The sequence below is a fragment of the Ammodytes marinus genome, assembly GCF_949987685.1.
Source record: "Ammodytes marinus genome assembly, chromosome: 12".
Classification (NCBI taxonomy): domain Eukaryota; kingdom Metazoa; phylum Chordata; class Actinopteri; order Uranoscopiformes; family Ammodytidae; genus Ammodytes; species Ammodytes marinus.
The window spans coordinates 19,754,293-19,767,382 of NC_137216.1; the positions used below are offsets into that span (position 1 = coordinate 19,754,293).

General features: G+C 41.0%; 1 protein-coding gene across 1 annotated transcript; it reads right to left on the reverse strand.

Moving 5' to 3' along the window:
• Positions 1 to 257: 257 nt before the first annotated feature.
• On the reverse strand, positions 258 to 3,688 carry rpe (ribulose-5-phosphate-3-epimerase). The gene is made up of 6 exons (XM_080038593.1): positions 3,545 to 3,688; positions 3,053 to 3,132; positions 2,770 to 2,909; positions 2,361 to 2,495; positions 1,194 to 1,280; positions 258 to 1,076 (listed from the first exon to the last, which is right to left on the reverse strand). Exons 1-6 carry the CDS (start codon positions 3,664 to 3,666, stop codon positions 954 to 956), a joined length of 687 nt encoding a protein of 228 aa, XP_079894719.1. The 5' UTR covers positions 3,667 to 3,688; the 3' UTR covers positions 258 to 953.
• Positions 3,689 to 13,090: the final 9,402 nt, after the last annotated feature.

Sequence of the window (13,090 nt, forward strand, 5' to 3'; positions counted from 1 at the left end):
AACTTGCTAGTTGGTATAAGCACAATATTTCTCTCAAAAAGTTGAGTAAAAAATCTGGTAACTACTTATTTAAAGTAATACTTAGTAAGTATATAAGTATAGTAACTCCAAATTGTATACTTGAATCAGAGTAAATTTATATATTTTAAGTTAACATATTTTCTGTTTTCTTCAATATCTTTTCTGGTTTCACTTTGGGTTGTGTCTGAAATGTGTACTTTGAGCAAATATAGAAGGGCCTAAATAATGCAAGTTTTTTAACATCAAAAGACTGGGAAGTAGTGTTCAGTGAGAATTATTAATAATTTGCAGTGTATTTATTTTTTATTTTTTTAATAGGTCTGCCAATAAATAATTTTTTTTCAATTTGTGTGAACTACATTCAAGGACAAACTGCAGAGAGAACAGTTCACTTCATTGGAGTCTAAAACCAGATCTAATGGACTTTAGAAGTGCACATTATTTTTGCTCAGTAGCGCTGTAAGTTCCAGCAAAACAGCAAAAAGAGCCAAATGTGTTTAATGAGGTATGAAATGTGATTTCAGAAAAAAAGTTTTAAAAAAAATGACTTGTACTAAACAGATTGCTCCTTGGGCTATTTTATTTCCATAACACATTTCTACTTTTACTTACAGCAAAAGAAAATCAACAAATATTCAGGAATGTTTACGGACGTGAGATCAGCGCTACTCTTTTTTGCCGAGTTATCAACTTAAGAGTGGACATTGTGGCAGGACAAGATGGAGAGCAAAAAAGTTTTTGAAGAGGCACGGTGCAGCTTCACTCACATCAAAGCGATTTTGGATTTGGCCATCGGCTCGCAACTCCACAGAAGTCCCCTCCTGCCTCTGATCCGCGATGCCAGACTTTCTGCCCTAGTAATGTCTGCTCTGATGACTGCTGTGTTGAGTTGCTGGGGACGGGAAGGTAGAGAGTCACATAGAGCCAGACTCTCAGCGGTCCAGCGAACGCTTCTGGATTGCTTCGGACACGGCGGTGCGCAGGAGAGCGATGACTGAACGAGGGTCGTCGCTGCCTATCACGGCACTGCCTGAGACGATCATGTTGGCTCCTGCCTGGAAACAAACATGAACACACACTTAGTGAAAGGGAAACTTACAACAAAAAATTATTGGATTTGAATCTTTAGATGGTGGTTTTAATAGACTGGTAGATGTGTTTGCATTCCTCACCTCCGCACACCTGTGAATGGTGTCAGGGCCGACTCCTCCGTCTACTTCGATGTCTAACGAAGGGAACTGGCTCCTCAACCAGCTCACCTTGGGTCACATGCCAAGAAAGAAAATCAAGAGTTTGAAACATGACAACGTTTGTACGACGCAGTAAGCGTTAGGCGTGCGAAAAGAACTTGAATCATTTCCATGTTATACTCGTCGCCTCCCATGGGGAACAGGTGCCTAATACTGATGTTGTTGAGATGTCTAGCTGTTGTTTACACTGGATGTGTGAAAATATGTTATTATTAAGAAATAATAAATGTATTTATTTTAAGATGCATTGCAATGCAAATCGATCCAGAGACATCATAAATCGTTTACTGCCAACACAAAACAATAGACTGACATACTCACATTGATTATTTGGTCTCAGCTGAAGGGACAATGAAGTGAAGTTAACATTAACAACAGATACAAAGTCATTTTCTTGCACTGGGGTAAACGTAGGTGTAAAGTAGGAAGCCATGGCAGAGGGAGGCAGCGAGCAACAAACGCTCTAAGATCACACTGCGTATTTTGAAAGCGGTCATTTCTCCCGTCGGTGTCTGAGCTTGCGCTGATAAAATGTCGCCCTCTCGCACTCAATCAACGGCAGCACCATTATGCTGATCGTTAAAGATAAATTCTGAGTTCTTCGTTAGATTCTCAACATGACGTCACTCACATTAGCCATTGGCATTCTTTGACTTTTACTGGTACACAAGGGTTAAAATGAGGACATCTAGCCTCAGGGTTGTAAACAGAACATTTTGCACGAGTATTTTGCATAAACGGCCTGAAGTCAAATTGCCATTTTTCTATTCAAAGCATCTTCCCTGAAAAGTATTCATTTGTACATTGCAGTAATATGCAAAATTAAGGAAGCAAAACATCGAGAATATTTTGGCACTCGAATCGTTGACTGGTGAATCGTATTCACATGGAATATACTGACCAAGGCCAGTAAAGCTTCACACCTCTTTACCCATATTCTCTGACTTAGCAGGACATTATTTTCAAAGACTGCTGATATTGCATCAAAGAAGTGCTGGCTGCATAGTATGCTAGTTTGTGTTGTTGTGATTGTGTGTACATTTCCTAATATCTTTTTTTCTTCCTCCACCACCTGCCGTCCGTCCTCACCTTGGGCATCATGTCATCCATGAACTTCTGTCCTCCAAAGCCAGGCTCAACGGTCATGACCAGGGCCATGTCGATTTGATTGGCCCAGGGTGCTAGCTCTTCAACAGTAGTGCCAGGTTTTATGGCCACACCCACCTACAAAAATCACAGACAGAGTCAGTATAGAACGACACAGATAGGGGGGGTACGCTACTGGATAACAGTCATGTTTTCATTACGGTACATATTTTCCTATTTATATCATTATGTACAGATATCAATATACATTATTTTCCGAAAAATATGCCGAAAAAATCTTAAAATTCATTACACATTCATGTGTTGTGTTAATGACTGATTATTATACTCTATACACACTAAATCTCTGATGTTGTTTTGCCTCTCTCACCTTGCACTATTATTTGCTCACCTTCATTCCGCTCTCTCTTATCTCCTTGATGAGGTTTCCAGGGTTGGTGGTGGCTTCTATGTGGAACGTGTACTGGCTGGCTCCTGCTGCAGCCATGGGCTTCACCCACTGCTCCGGCCGAGACACCATCATGTGCATGTCTGTAAAACACACATCCACACACCGTCACAAGACTACTCTCCAACACACAGCAGCAGCACCAGAAATTCATGATTCAAGTCAATGGGATAATTGTGTTTTTTAAATATAGCATGTGAGTGGGGAAGGGCGTCCACTCACTCACCAAAGAAAGGGTCCTGGCCCACTGACTTCCTTAGGCTCTCTACCATGGGATGGCCAAATGTGATGTTGGGGACAAAGTGCCTTTAAAGGGAAACAAAAACATTTCGACATTTAACTTCCAGAGTCATGGCAGTCTGTCATCACGTAGGCCTATATGAGCAGTTGTAAACCAAAGTGTTGCATAAGTGAAGAGGAAACAACAAGAGAAAATGTCCTAACTAGCAGGAAGAAGTGAAAAAGGAAGAAGATAATGACTTGGAAGAGTCTGTTTGACACTGAGGTTTGTAAAGCCTCTCCTGTCTCTCCACTCAGTAATACATCCAGTTAGATAAATACTGGCTTCCCCCATCTTAACTTCTGGCATGCTAGCCTAGCTTGTTGATGTTAGCAAACTTTAGCCCTCGCACATTGAACTTCCAATGGCTCTGCTAATCCTTAGCATGCTAGCTTGTCATTCCTATCTAATAAACTCGTTAACTATTGACAAACTGACCCGTCCATGACGTCGAGGTGCAGGTAATCCGCCCCGCACCCCATCATCCGCACGCACTCGCTGCCCAGACGGGACAGGTCGCTGCTCAGGATGGACGGACCGATCTTCGCACAGTAAGCCATGCTGTTTCTGCTTCTGTCTGTACAGTGCACACACAGCCTGGCAGGTCAAGTTAACCTCAATGTAAGGTACAACTTCCGCTTGTGACTTTCAAAATAAATAAAAATTGAGTTATGATCAAATGCCAGACAATTTGCAAGTTGTGCAGTGAAACATAAATAAAGATAACTTACACAGCCCCTATGATAGCCTACATAAATATTGGTATTGGGTGGATGTTATTACTTATTTATTTTAATTCTCCTTCCTCAAGGGAAGTTGGCCTATTTGAGATGATAAGGAACACATTCAAGAAAATTGCCCCTTTTATCTTAAATAACCTATAACTACACATATATCTACATAATATGTATCTCAATAACTCACTATTCTGAATGCACATCAAATAAGATATTAGTTTGACCTGCATTCTCAAATATGCAGTCTTTATTATACATTGAAGGCACAGTTTCGTCTTATCCGGTCCCACTCCAGCTGTCGGTGGGTAACTTTCTCTGGCCCATGTTCTGGCCTCCCATTTCCGCCTTCAAAATAAAACAGTGCCTGCTTCTTGACACTAGATGACGCAAAGCTCATAGGTTGCCTAATGCACTGTCTTCCGAGCCTAACAGGCGGATTTGAAATGATTGAGAACTTTAGAGTAATGTAGTCAGGTTCCTTATGCTTTGATTTTAACTTCCGTTGGATTTGCAAACCTAAACATTTTAGGGCAGTGTATGAGGAATCAGAAAATCACTGTTGGTATTTGCGCCTTGCGCAGATTGCGGCCATATTGGAATTTACTAAATGTCCACCATAAAATATTGCCTACGTTTTTGTAATATGTTGGCTTCTTAAAGAACATTGATTTTAACTGCTGAACCTACATTTCCAGGGTCAATAAAAACTGCAAACCCCAACCCAAAGTTAGTCTTGTTTGCTTTGTATTGAGGAGTTCATCCATCCATCGTCCACTATCCAGGGTCAGGTTAACATATCATTTGTCTCAGGAGCAATTTAAGCATAATGACATGCATGTACAGACCACGTTTTATGATCATGATTATCAATGCTCTGCAAATACTTTTGGATGAAGCAGAAGTGAGGGAAGGGATGCTGTCAACACTGGCTTCCGCAGCTTACTCACCAAGGGCCAGTACCTCAACTGCAATGGCATTGCTTCTGCATACATAGGGGAGGAAGTGATATGGGCACAGGCAGCCTTTGCTCTGCAGGATCCACAGCTTGATCAACTGCAGAACGGTTTAGCTGATGGCATGCCCAAACCAATTACCACAGAGGTCGTCCCAGCCCCAAAGGCCATCTTTGAGATGGTCCAATGCAAGTGTAAATCGGACTGTTCTTCTGGCACGTGTTCCTGCAGAGCTAAGGATTTAGCCTGTACCAAAATGTGTCAGTGCAGTCGCCAGTGCCAAAACGATGATGATTCCCAAGCTGTGAAGCAAGAAAGCGATGATGATGAGTATGATGAGGTATGTCTGAATGCATGGCATGATGCTTAACGTGTTTACAGAAACATCCAAAGTCCACACTTGTTACATTTCTCCAAAGACAAATGATCTCAATGTCAAGAAAAAGAAAAACAAGACTTTGGGACGTGGTGCTTTCAACCCCACGGTGGATCATGCATTTTATTGGGACGATATAAAAACTAATATTTTATGAAGAAACAGCTTGAATACGGAATAATAACTTTTCATTACCACAATATTACAAGAAAACAACCTCACAGGTGTAAAGTCTTAATGTTATAAAATTGTTTAGCTTTACTACCCCCATTGGATTCCTTGATCCAGAAAATGCAGGTTTAGCAGTTAATATTAATGGTAAATGATAAATGGACTTGACTTATATAGCGCTTTCTAGCCGATTTTCTCAGCCCCAAAGCGCTTTACATATCTTACCACATTCACCCATTCATACACACACACACCGGTGGTAGAAGCTGCCATGCAAGGCGCTCTCTGAACCATCGGGAGCAATTTGGGGTTCAGTGTCTTGCTCAGGGACACTTCGACATGTGGCGGGGAGACGGGGGATCGAACCTCCGACCCTGCACTCCAGAGGCGATCTCCCTACCGACTTCGCCACTGCCGCCCCTATTAATGTTCCAGCTTATTTAGAAGCCGAGATATTACAAAACTTGTGTTTTTTAGGCTGATATTTAGTCAATTCCAAGATGGCAGCCATGTAGACATCTAGGCAAATGCCAACATTGAACTTCTGATTCCTCATACAAAACCCTTTTCTAGAATATATCATTTTGAAAATCCCCCAACAATCCCATAAGTTAATGGTAAACCTGATTAAAAGGTCTATGTTGCACCCTTTGTATAGGCTACTAGGCTACCGAAGACATGACATAAAATCGCGTGAACACAACCTATAAAACAGGCAATAGGAAACTTTGGGGGCAATATGACACAGTGTTGTAATCAGTGAAGTCTATTGTTTATAGCAGGAGATATTGTGAAGTGATGTGGGACACAGTTAACTAAATGGTGTAAGAGGCATATGCTAACATTGCCAAACCTTTTCAGTCTTTTCTCAATTCAAATGACCCAGTATGCTCTGCTCTCTGCTTTTCCCTCTGTAGGCCTATTTGGCTGTAGATTTCATGTTTCAATGTGCCTCTGAGATTTCAACAATTTATTCTTGTCGGCCAACCACCCTCCATCTGTGCTTGTCATTCTGCTGTGCCATCACTTAAAATAAACGTTATGTGTCAGTGTGACTAGATAGTATAATGGATGGGTGAGTTGTTCATTGGCTGCATATAGGATAACATATTTTGTCCCCCTGGTGCTATGAGTACACAGACATTTAATGATACAAAGTTGTTTGGGCTTTGGAAAAATAGGTTTTATTGATTCAATCAGCTTGCTGGATGGAAAACAAGTTAGCCTGCAGGGTTACAAATGTCTGCCAAAGACCTGTGGTGAATAAATTCCTCAAAAGAAATAAAAAAAACATTAGAAAAGCACTCAATGTCCTGTATGATGCCAAGTAAGACATTTTAAAAAGATGAAACGTAGAAAACAAGCAAGAACATCTTAAGTGCAGGTGTATAACGTGTGTTATTACCAAACACCCCAAATAATACTATTGTACACAATTAATTGCCATACAACCTGATTTCAAAACTACGTCGCAACTTTAGCTTGTCTTGTTTTTCTGATTTGCTTGTCACTTTCATCACCTTGGAAACAGTCTGCTAAAATGGTATCAATGTTTTCGGATGAGTATACATTGTTGGTAAAGCAGATGGTAAAGGCTTTAAAATGCATCTGCAGAGGATCAGCCCACAAAGAGCCACGCTCATATACCCAGATTGGCCACACAGAATCTGACATTAACGAGCTTTACCCACGTTTTGCATTAGTGCAGCAGTGACGGAAACACTGGTGGCAGGGCGCACTCAGGCCAACATGACAGGCGGATGATATATGCTATTTCTGAGTGGCGTTGAGGCAGAGCAAGTTGGCGTCACAAAGAAATGGGGCCTCAAGAGTCTCCAAGGACGGTAGTGGAAAAACTTCAGGCTTTGACAGTTATTGTGTGGCTCTGTGCCATGGTTGCAAGGGGCTGACTTTTATACAGTAAGTCTGTCCATAACAAAGTCCTTTGGTTTTGTCTCTCTCATTTTTGAGATCTGAGTTGATGGGGACGGAAGGTTCACTGCAGCTCATTTAGTGGCAATTGGCTTCTAGCTGAATAGTATTTTGATCCAAATGAGGATTTAGTGAGTGATAAAATAGTCTATTTAACACAGAGGTCGCACTCAAGGTTGATGTATCGCACCAACCTGGCTAGAGCATATGTGTTTAGTCTTTAAGAAAGGCTCATTCTTTTTCCTGCCGCTGACACAGATGCACATTCTTCACCCTCACTGTAAACAACTCTAACACCAAGCACAGAGTTCCAGTCAATAGTGTTTACTGGAGGTCCCCATTAAAGACAGCTTTTTTCAGTTTAGCAGCACAAGAACAGCTAAGGAATGTGACTTGCAGCCATTTTTCAGGATGCTGTCGAGCTGTTCTCCATTGCTCATCGTTGACACAAAACCTTGAGTATTTCCTAAGTATGAAGTCTCATGTTGTCACGTTTCTGTATTCTGAGAGGTATAAATCCTTTTTTAAATATGCTTCACATTTTGTGATAAGACAAAAATTGCGGTAAGCCATTGTGGATTGAGCTTTAAGCGTTGCCTCTATATAACCCCATCTCATTTTACTAGAGGTACTGGCTTAGCCCCTCCAGATTTAATGGCAAGACTCTCAGAATCTATTTAGATTATCAAAATCAAAACCTTAAGTGTGTGTACATGCTGGACATATTTCACTTATTCATTGCATATACACATACATTCCTGCTGCTCAGTCGTCTGTGAAGACAATTGAAAAAAAAATAAGTATGTTGTTGGAAATTGGAAGACTGTTATATTTTTTTGGCTGTTTCTGGTTATTGAACTGCTAATTAATATTATTGTTTATTTTTCAGTCTTGAGAGAAAATGCTTGTTTTTTTTCTCCTCAGTTTTCCCACAAGGTATTGCTACAGCATATGGCTTTAGCAGCACTTTATCTGTGTCCCTGGAGGTTTAAATTTAGCCTTTAAAGCTTAATTAACAGTCGTCTAATTAACAGCTACACAGCAGCATGCATTGAACATGCCTGAACATGTTTATCAGGCATTTGAAGTGCAACATTTAGAGACTATGAATATATTATGTGGCAAAGCAATGGTGAGCTTAGTTCCAATGAATAACCTATTAAAACAATTGGTATTAGAAATAAAGCATTCTATATTACATGTGTTAATCTGCAGTGAAAACTGTATTAACATATGTACATTTGCATTCGGCAGTTAAGTGAGCTGTGACCTGGAATAGGTTGGGCGTTTATGCGACCTTTGACCCCTGCATTCGAACGCAGGAACAGCAGTGGAGACTGCGCTGTGCAGTGGTTGATTATTTAAGACCTGGTACACCTCCAAACTTTTCTTTTCATGTATTATCTTGATTTGAACCTTTATCCTGCTTCCCTCCAACGGTTGACTCTGGCCTCCTAAACAAACAGATAGCGATAAAAGCAGCTTCTTGTGATGGGCGGAAGGAGGGTGTGGAACATGTGTCCTTGCGGCCCTCTCCCTTCCTGGGCTTTATGTCATCGTGGTCGGGGTCCTTAGGTGGAAAGGGATGGGTGCTACCTCGATTAATGTTCCTAATCAGCTTGGTTTTCCTGTCAGTGGGGGGTGCGCGTGTCCTCAATTATGAATACTCAACCCGCACACTTCCCCTGAGTATTTGATGGCGGGATATCCAGAAAGATGGGGGGGAGGTGTAGACTAGAATTGTCTCTACATCCTGTAAAGTGCGACTTTATGGGTTGATGAAGTAGTTGTGTAATCATGCAGGTATGTAGACGAGGTGAGACAAGGGAACAAACACTACATCAGGGGTTTTCAAAGTGTGAGAGTGCGCCCCCCCTCAGAGAACAAATTTCAGCGGAGCCCCCCCATAAAAAAAATTCTAAATCCATTTGTGTTTTGAAAGATCTTTTAATTATTTTACACATTTTAAACAACTCTCTTCCTATTTTACACATTTTCAAAATTTTTGAAACATTCTAAACATCTTTGTGTGTTTTAAAACGCATTTTTTTTGTTTATCTTTATCTAAGTATGTTTTTGTTTTGCTTTTTCAAAATACATTTGAACATCTAGTGGTTTAATCCTGCTTCCTTTAAGCCTGGATAGTAGTGACTGAGTGTGCAGTCGAGTTAGAAAGATAGACAGACAGACTTGCTCAAATTACTTTTGTTAAATGTCATTCCCAGTGTTTTTTCGCTAGCGCCTCCAATGTCCTGCCGGGTGAAAATAGTAGCCAGCAGAGATCCTGACCCTCCTAGGGGGATCCGGGGGTATGCAGGGTCCTCTGGGTTGGGCATGGAGCTCTTTCTCTTTCACAAGACATATTTCTCTGTAATATAGTGAATGCATTTAAATCCAGTGAGAGGAACGAAGCAGAAGAACTCTTGTCCAGCTATCTTTATTTCCACAGACGAGGCTGAAAAAGGCTGTACACTATACACAGTGCATGGGCAACTGAGGGCAGCCCCATTTCCAAATGTTTTTAAATAAACTCAATACACACTGTGCATGGACGTGAACGTGACGTGATCAGTTAACCTCGGATTACCTCCCAGATGAATAACTATCTAGACCAAAACATTGTATTCCTTTTTTTGTATGATAACTTACATATGATGTTAATATCAAAAACACAAACTCATATTCATCCGCGCCCCACAGTTTGAAAACCACTGCACTACATTGTATGTAGATCTCATGAACGTTGATATAATTTCACCTTTAAGTACTAATTTTGAAAGGTCTGAGCATGGCCCATTAGACATGTCAATGTTCACTGAATGTGGTAGAAAGGCTTTTCATTATGGTGGTGGCGGTCACAGGGAACGCAGTAGCCACAAAGACTCATTGGGGGCCCCCAGACCTGTAATCATTAACCAGCCCTTATACGCAGGAAAACAAAAGCTGTGGTCTTTATTTGTGCTGCTTAGCTTGACCAGATTTAGGGTTTTCATGTGAATTTTACACTCTTACGAGAGCATAGATATTACAATTAGAAATCATTGAAGTGGTCCTTTAATATTATTTTTTTACATTGTCGTGCTGCAAGTAAAAATGTGTCATCAGAATAATTTGCTTTTTTCAATTATTTACACAGCATTAGATCAATTCATGGTATGGTGTGTGTCCGGTTTGACACAACCTCAAGTCTATGTATCCTAACCGCAGCACACTTCACATCACTAGTGGCCAGGGCATAATAGTATCCTAATTACCTGTGAAAACCACCCTTGGGGAGAAATGGACCCTTCCACCGTCATAATTTAGTGCTTTAGAGGACAGGGTGTCACTTCAAAGGGCCACAAATGAGTACCATGGGGAACCAGTGACATTTCAAAGTGTCAGTAGGTGATTATAAAAGAATAAAAGCAAACATTTATTCATAATGTTATGTTTATGCGATTTTCTTGTATTTTATGAATGTATTAATTTTCTTTCTTCAAACTGCTGGATTCAGTAGCCTATCTTGTGTTTTTTGGCTATGATTTTAAATAGCTCGTATGAGCCAAACCTAAATCTCAATGGTCAAATAATTTCTCTGAGGCTTGTTTTTTTCCTTTGATACATTGGAAGACACATGCATATGTTACAAACACTGTATTATGAAAGTGTTGAAGTATTACAAAGGTTGACACAAATATATCAACAAGTCTGAAAGTAAGAAAGCATTTGTCCAAACTATTTAGAAAGCAGCCTGGTCTGTAGCCAGAGTATGCCGGCTGCTCTGTGAATCATGAGGATTGTCTCCTCTGCTGGGAAGAGTTGAACATGCTGGTAGTGCTAAGAATACAACACAAACATCTGCTTCAGAGAATTAGCTGCCTTGCTTTGGAAAAGAGCATGTAGTTGGACTATTTGGCACTCAGCATCCATAGCCTTTGGAGTAAATAACTTTGTGGTAAAAAAAGAAAAAAAAGGCGAGAGATATCATCACTATCCCCAACCCATCTGCTGCTTCCAGCAGCTGTCGGACCCACTGTGGAGATTGCTAAAGAGTTGAGCAGTATCAACAAATTCTCCCAAAACGTTGTCCTTGGTGAATAGTCATTTGGGGATTTCAACTGCACAGCACCCTGTTACCGTAACGTACATTCAAGTTGAAGCATATGCACTTGTTCACAAACATGAACACACACACACACACACACACACACACACACACACACACACACACACACACACACACACTAACTCTTCATGACATGCTCTCTTCCTGTCTTTAAAGTCAAATAGTCCCCTGACAGGATTTAACCAGGATGGCTCTCTGGAGAGGTGCGCCGTCAATGAACCGCGCTAACTGGACTGACTGTAAGAATTAACGTTTAGACTTTGAGAAGTAATTAATTCAAAAAAGAAGTGTAAGTTTAAACAGGCAGATGGGGGCACAAATCCACCATGATACAAAACAGTTGCTGACTAAAGTACAAAGTTGTTCAATATTTAGGAAATCAAAGTATTGGTCACACACAAGGTCGCCATTACTGGTGATGAACACAACTGAAAGCTCCACCTTCCTACAGCTATCATAACATCGTTCATCATCATTTGTGAACCGTACCAATGTGTATCTGCATGAGGCTTAAACACATAATGTATGGCATGCTGGAATAGTATCTGCATCTGTCAGTGAGGGAGTGATGAGGTGAGTGAGTGCAGTTGTATACAGTAGTGCAACTACAAGGCAAAACTATAAGGAAATCTACATCAAAAGTTGAGTTTGAATGAGTTTTAAGTTGCTTGTATTCTATTTAAACTGTCTTATCTTATTATTTAGTGGTGTATTTTAAACCGACAAATGGCTTTCTCTCTTTATTCACCTTTGTTCATTGTAAGCTTTATTTAATCACTTCATCTCAGTGAGAACAAAATCTCTTTTGCAACCAAGGCCACAGTTTAACAACCGGACAGGGTCGAAAATTCAGCGAAGAAGAGGCCCGTCGTATCCTCAAACCTCAACATTTCACAATGCAACAAAGCCACAGTGTTCATATGAAACGACACACCGAGGTATCGTGGTTTTCCTGCTGTTTATCAAGTAAAGAAACTGTGCATTCAGCACACAGTGGGACACGTTCAAAGTTATTCTTTCAAATGTGAGATAATAACTCTTCAGAAGCAACAAACCGCATATTCCGGATGACCACCGCTGTGAGAGTATCATAGCTGGGCTTTCCATTGACTTTTTACACTTTGCTTGTGAGTGTTCAGTCCTGGCAGTGAAGCATACGAGCTCCATTATCGGGGGAAATGCTCGTTCCATTAAAGTGCCGGTTGTGAGTTGCTCTGAAGACTAACACACACATCCTGACAAAGTGTGGTCCCACCGTCCAATTAACCTCACACAGAGAATGGACGGAAGTGAGAGCAGCAGCAGTGTGATGGCTTACAGCCACCTGGAGACCCACACAGGCCTACGGGAGCACTTCACCAAACTCCAGGTTTTATTGTGGCAGCGTTCCTACTATCCTAAGTGTTTTCATTCAGCCTGTAGATAACCTTTGGGGGTATTTTTCGCGTCTTTCGCCTCTGCTTTTCCTGCTGTTGGTTGGCAGCACAAAAGGCTAATATTGACTTTACTGATGTGTTTTTGTTTAGCATGCATGGGAACGCTTCAGGCTCTGGCTGGCGCTGGCCTCTTTGAGTGGCTTACCAGAGGGGCCTGGCACATGGCCAGTATGTATAGCAGCTAATAATGGACTCTGCTATAAGGCACCGCTCTGCTCATCAGATGAGAGATGAGGGGAGTGGAAAGAAACTGAGAAAGAAACTGTTATAT

Coding starts and splice junctions, on each gene's coding strand:
- rpe (XM_080038593.1), bottom strand. CDS start 3,666: ATGGCTTACTGTGCGAAGATCGGTCCGTCCATCCTGAGCAGCGACCTG. Junction 2,496..2,769: donor TAAGAGAGAGCGGAATGAAG/GTGAGCAAATAA, acceptor TGATTTTTGTAG/GTGGGTGTGGCCATAAAACC. Junction 1,077..1,193: donor CCATTCACAGGTGTGCGGAG/GTGAGGAATGCA, acceptor GTTTGTTTCCAG/GCAGGAGCCAACATGATCGT.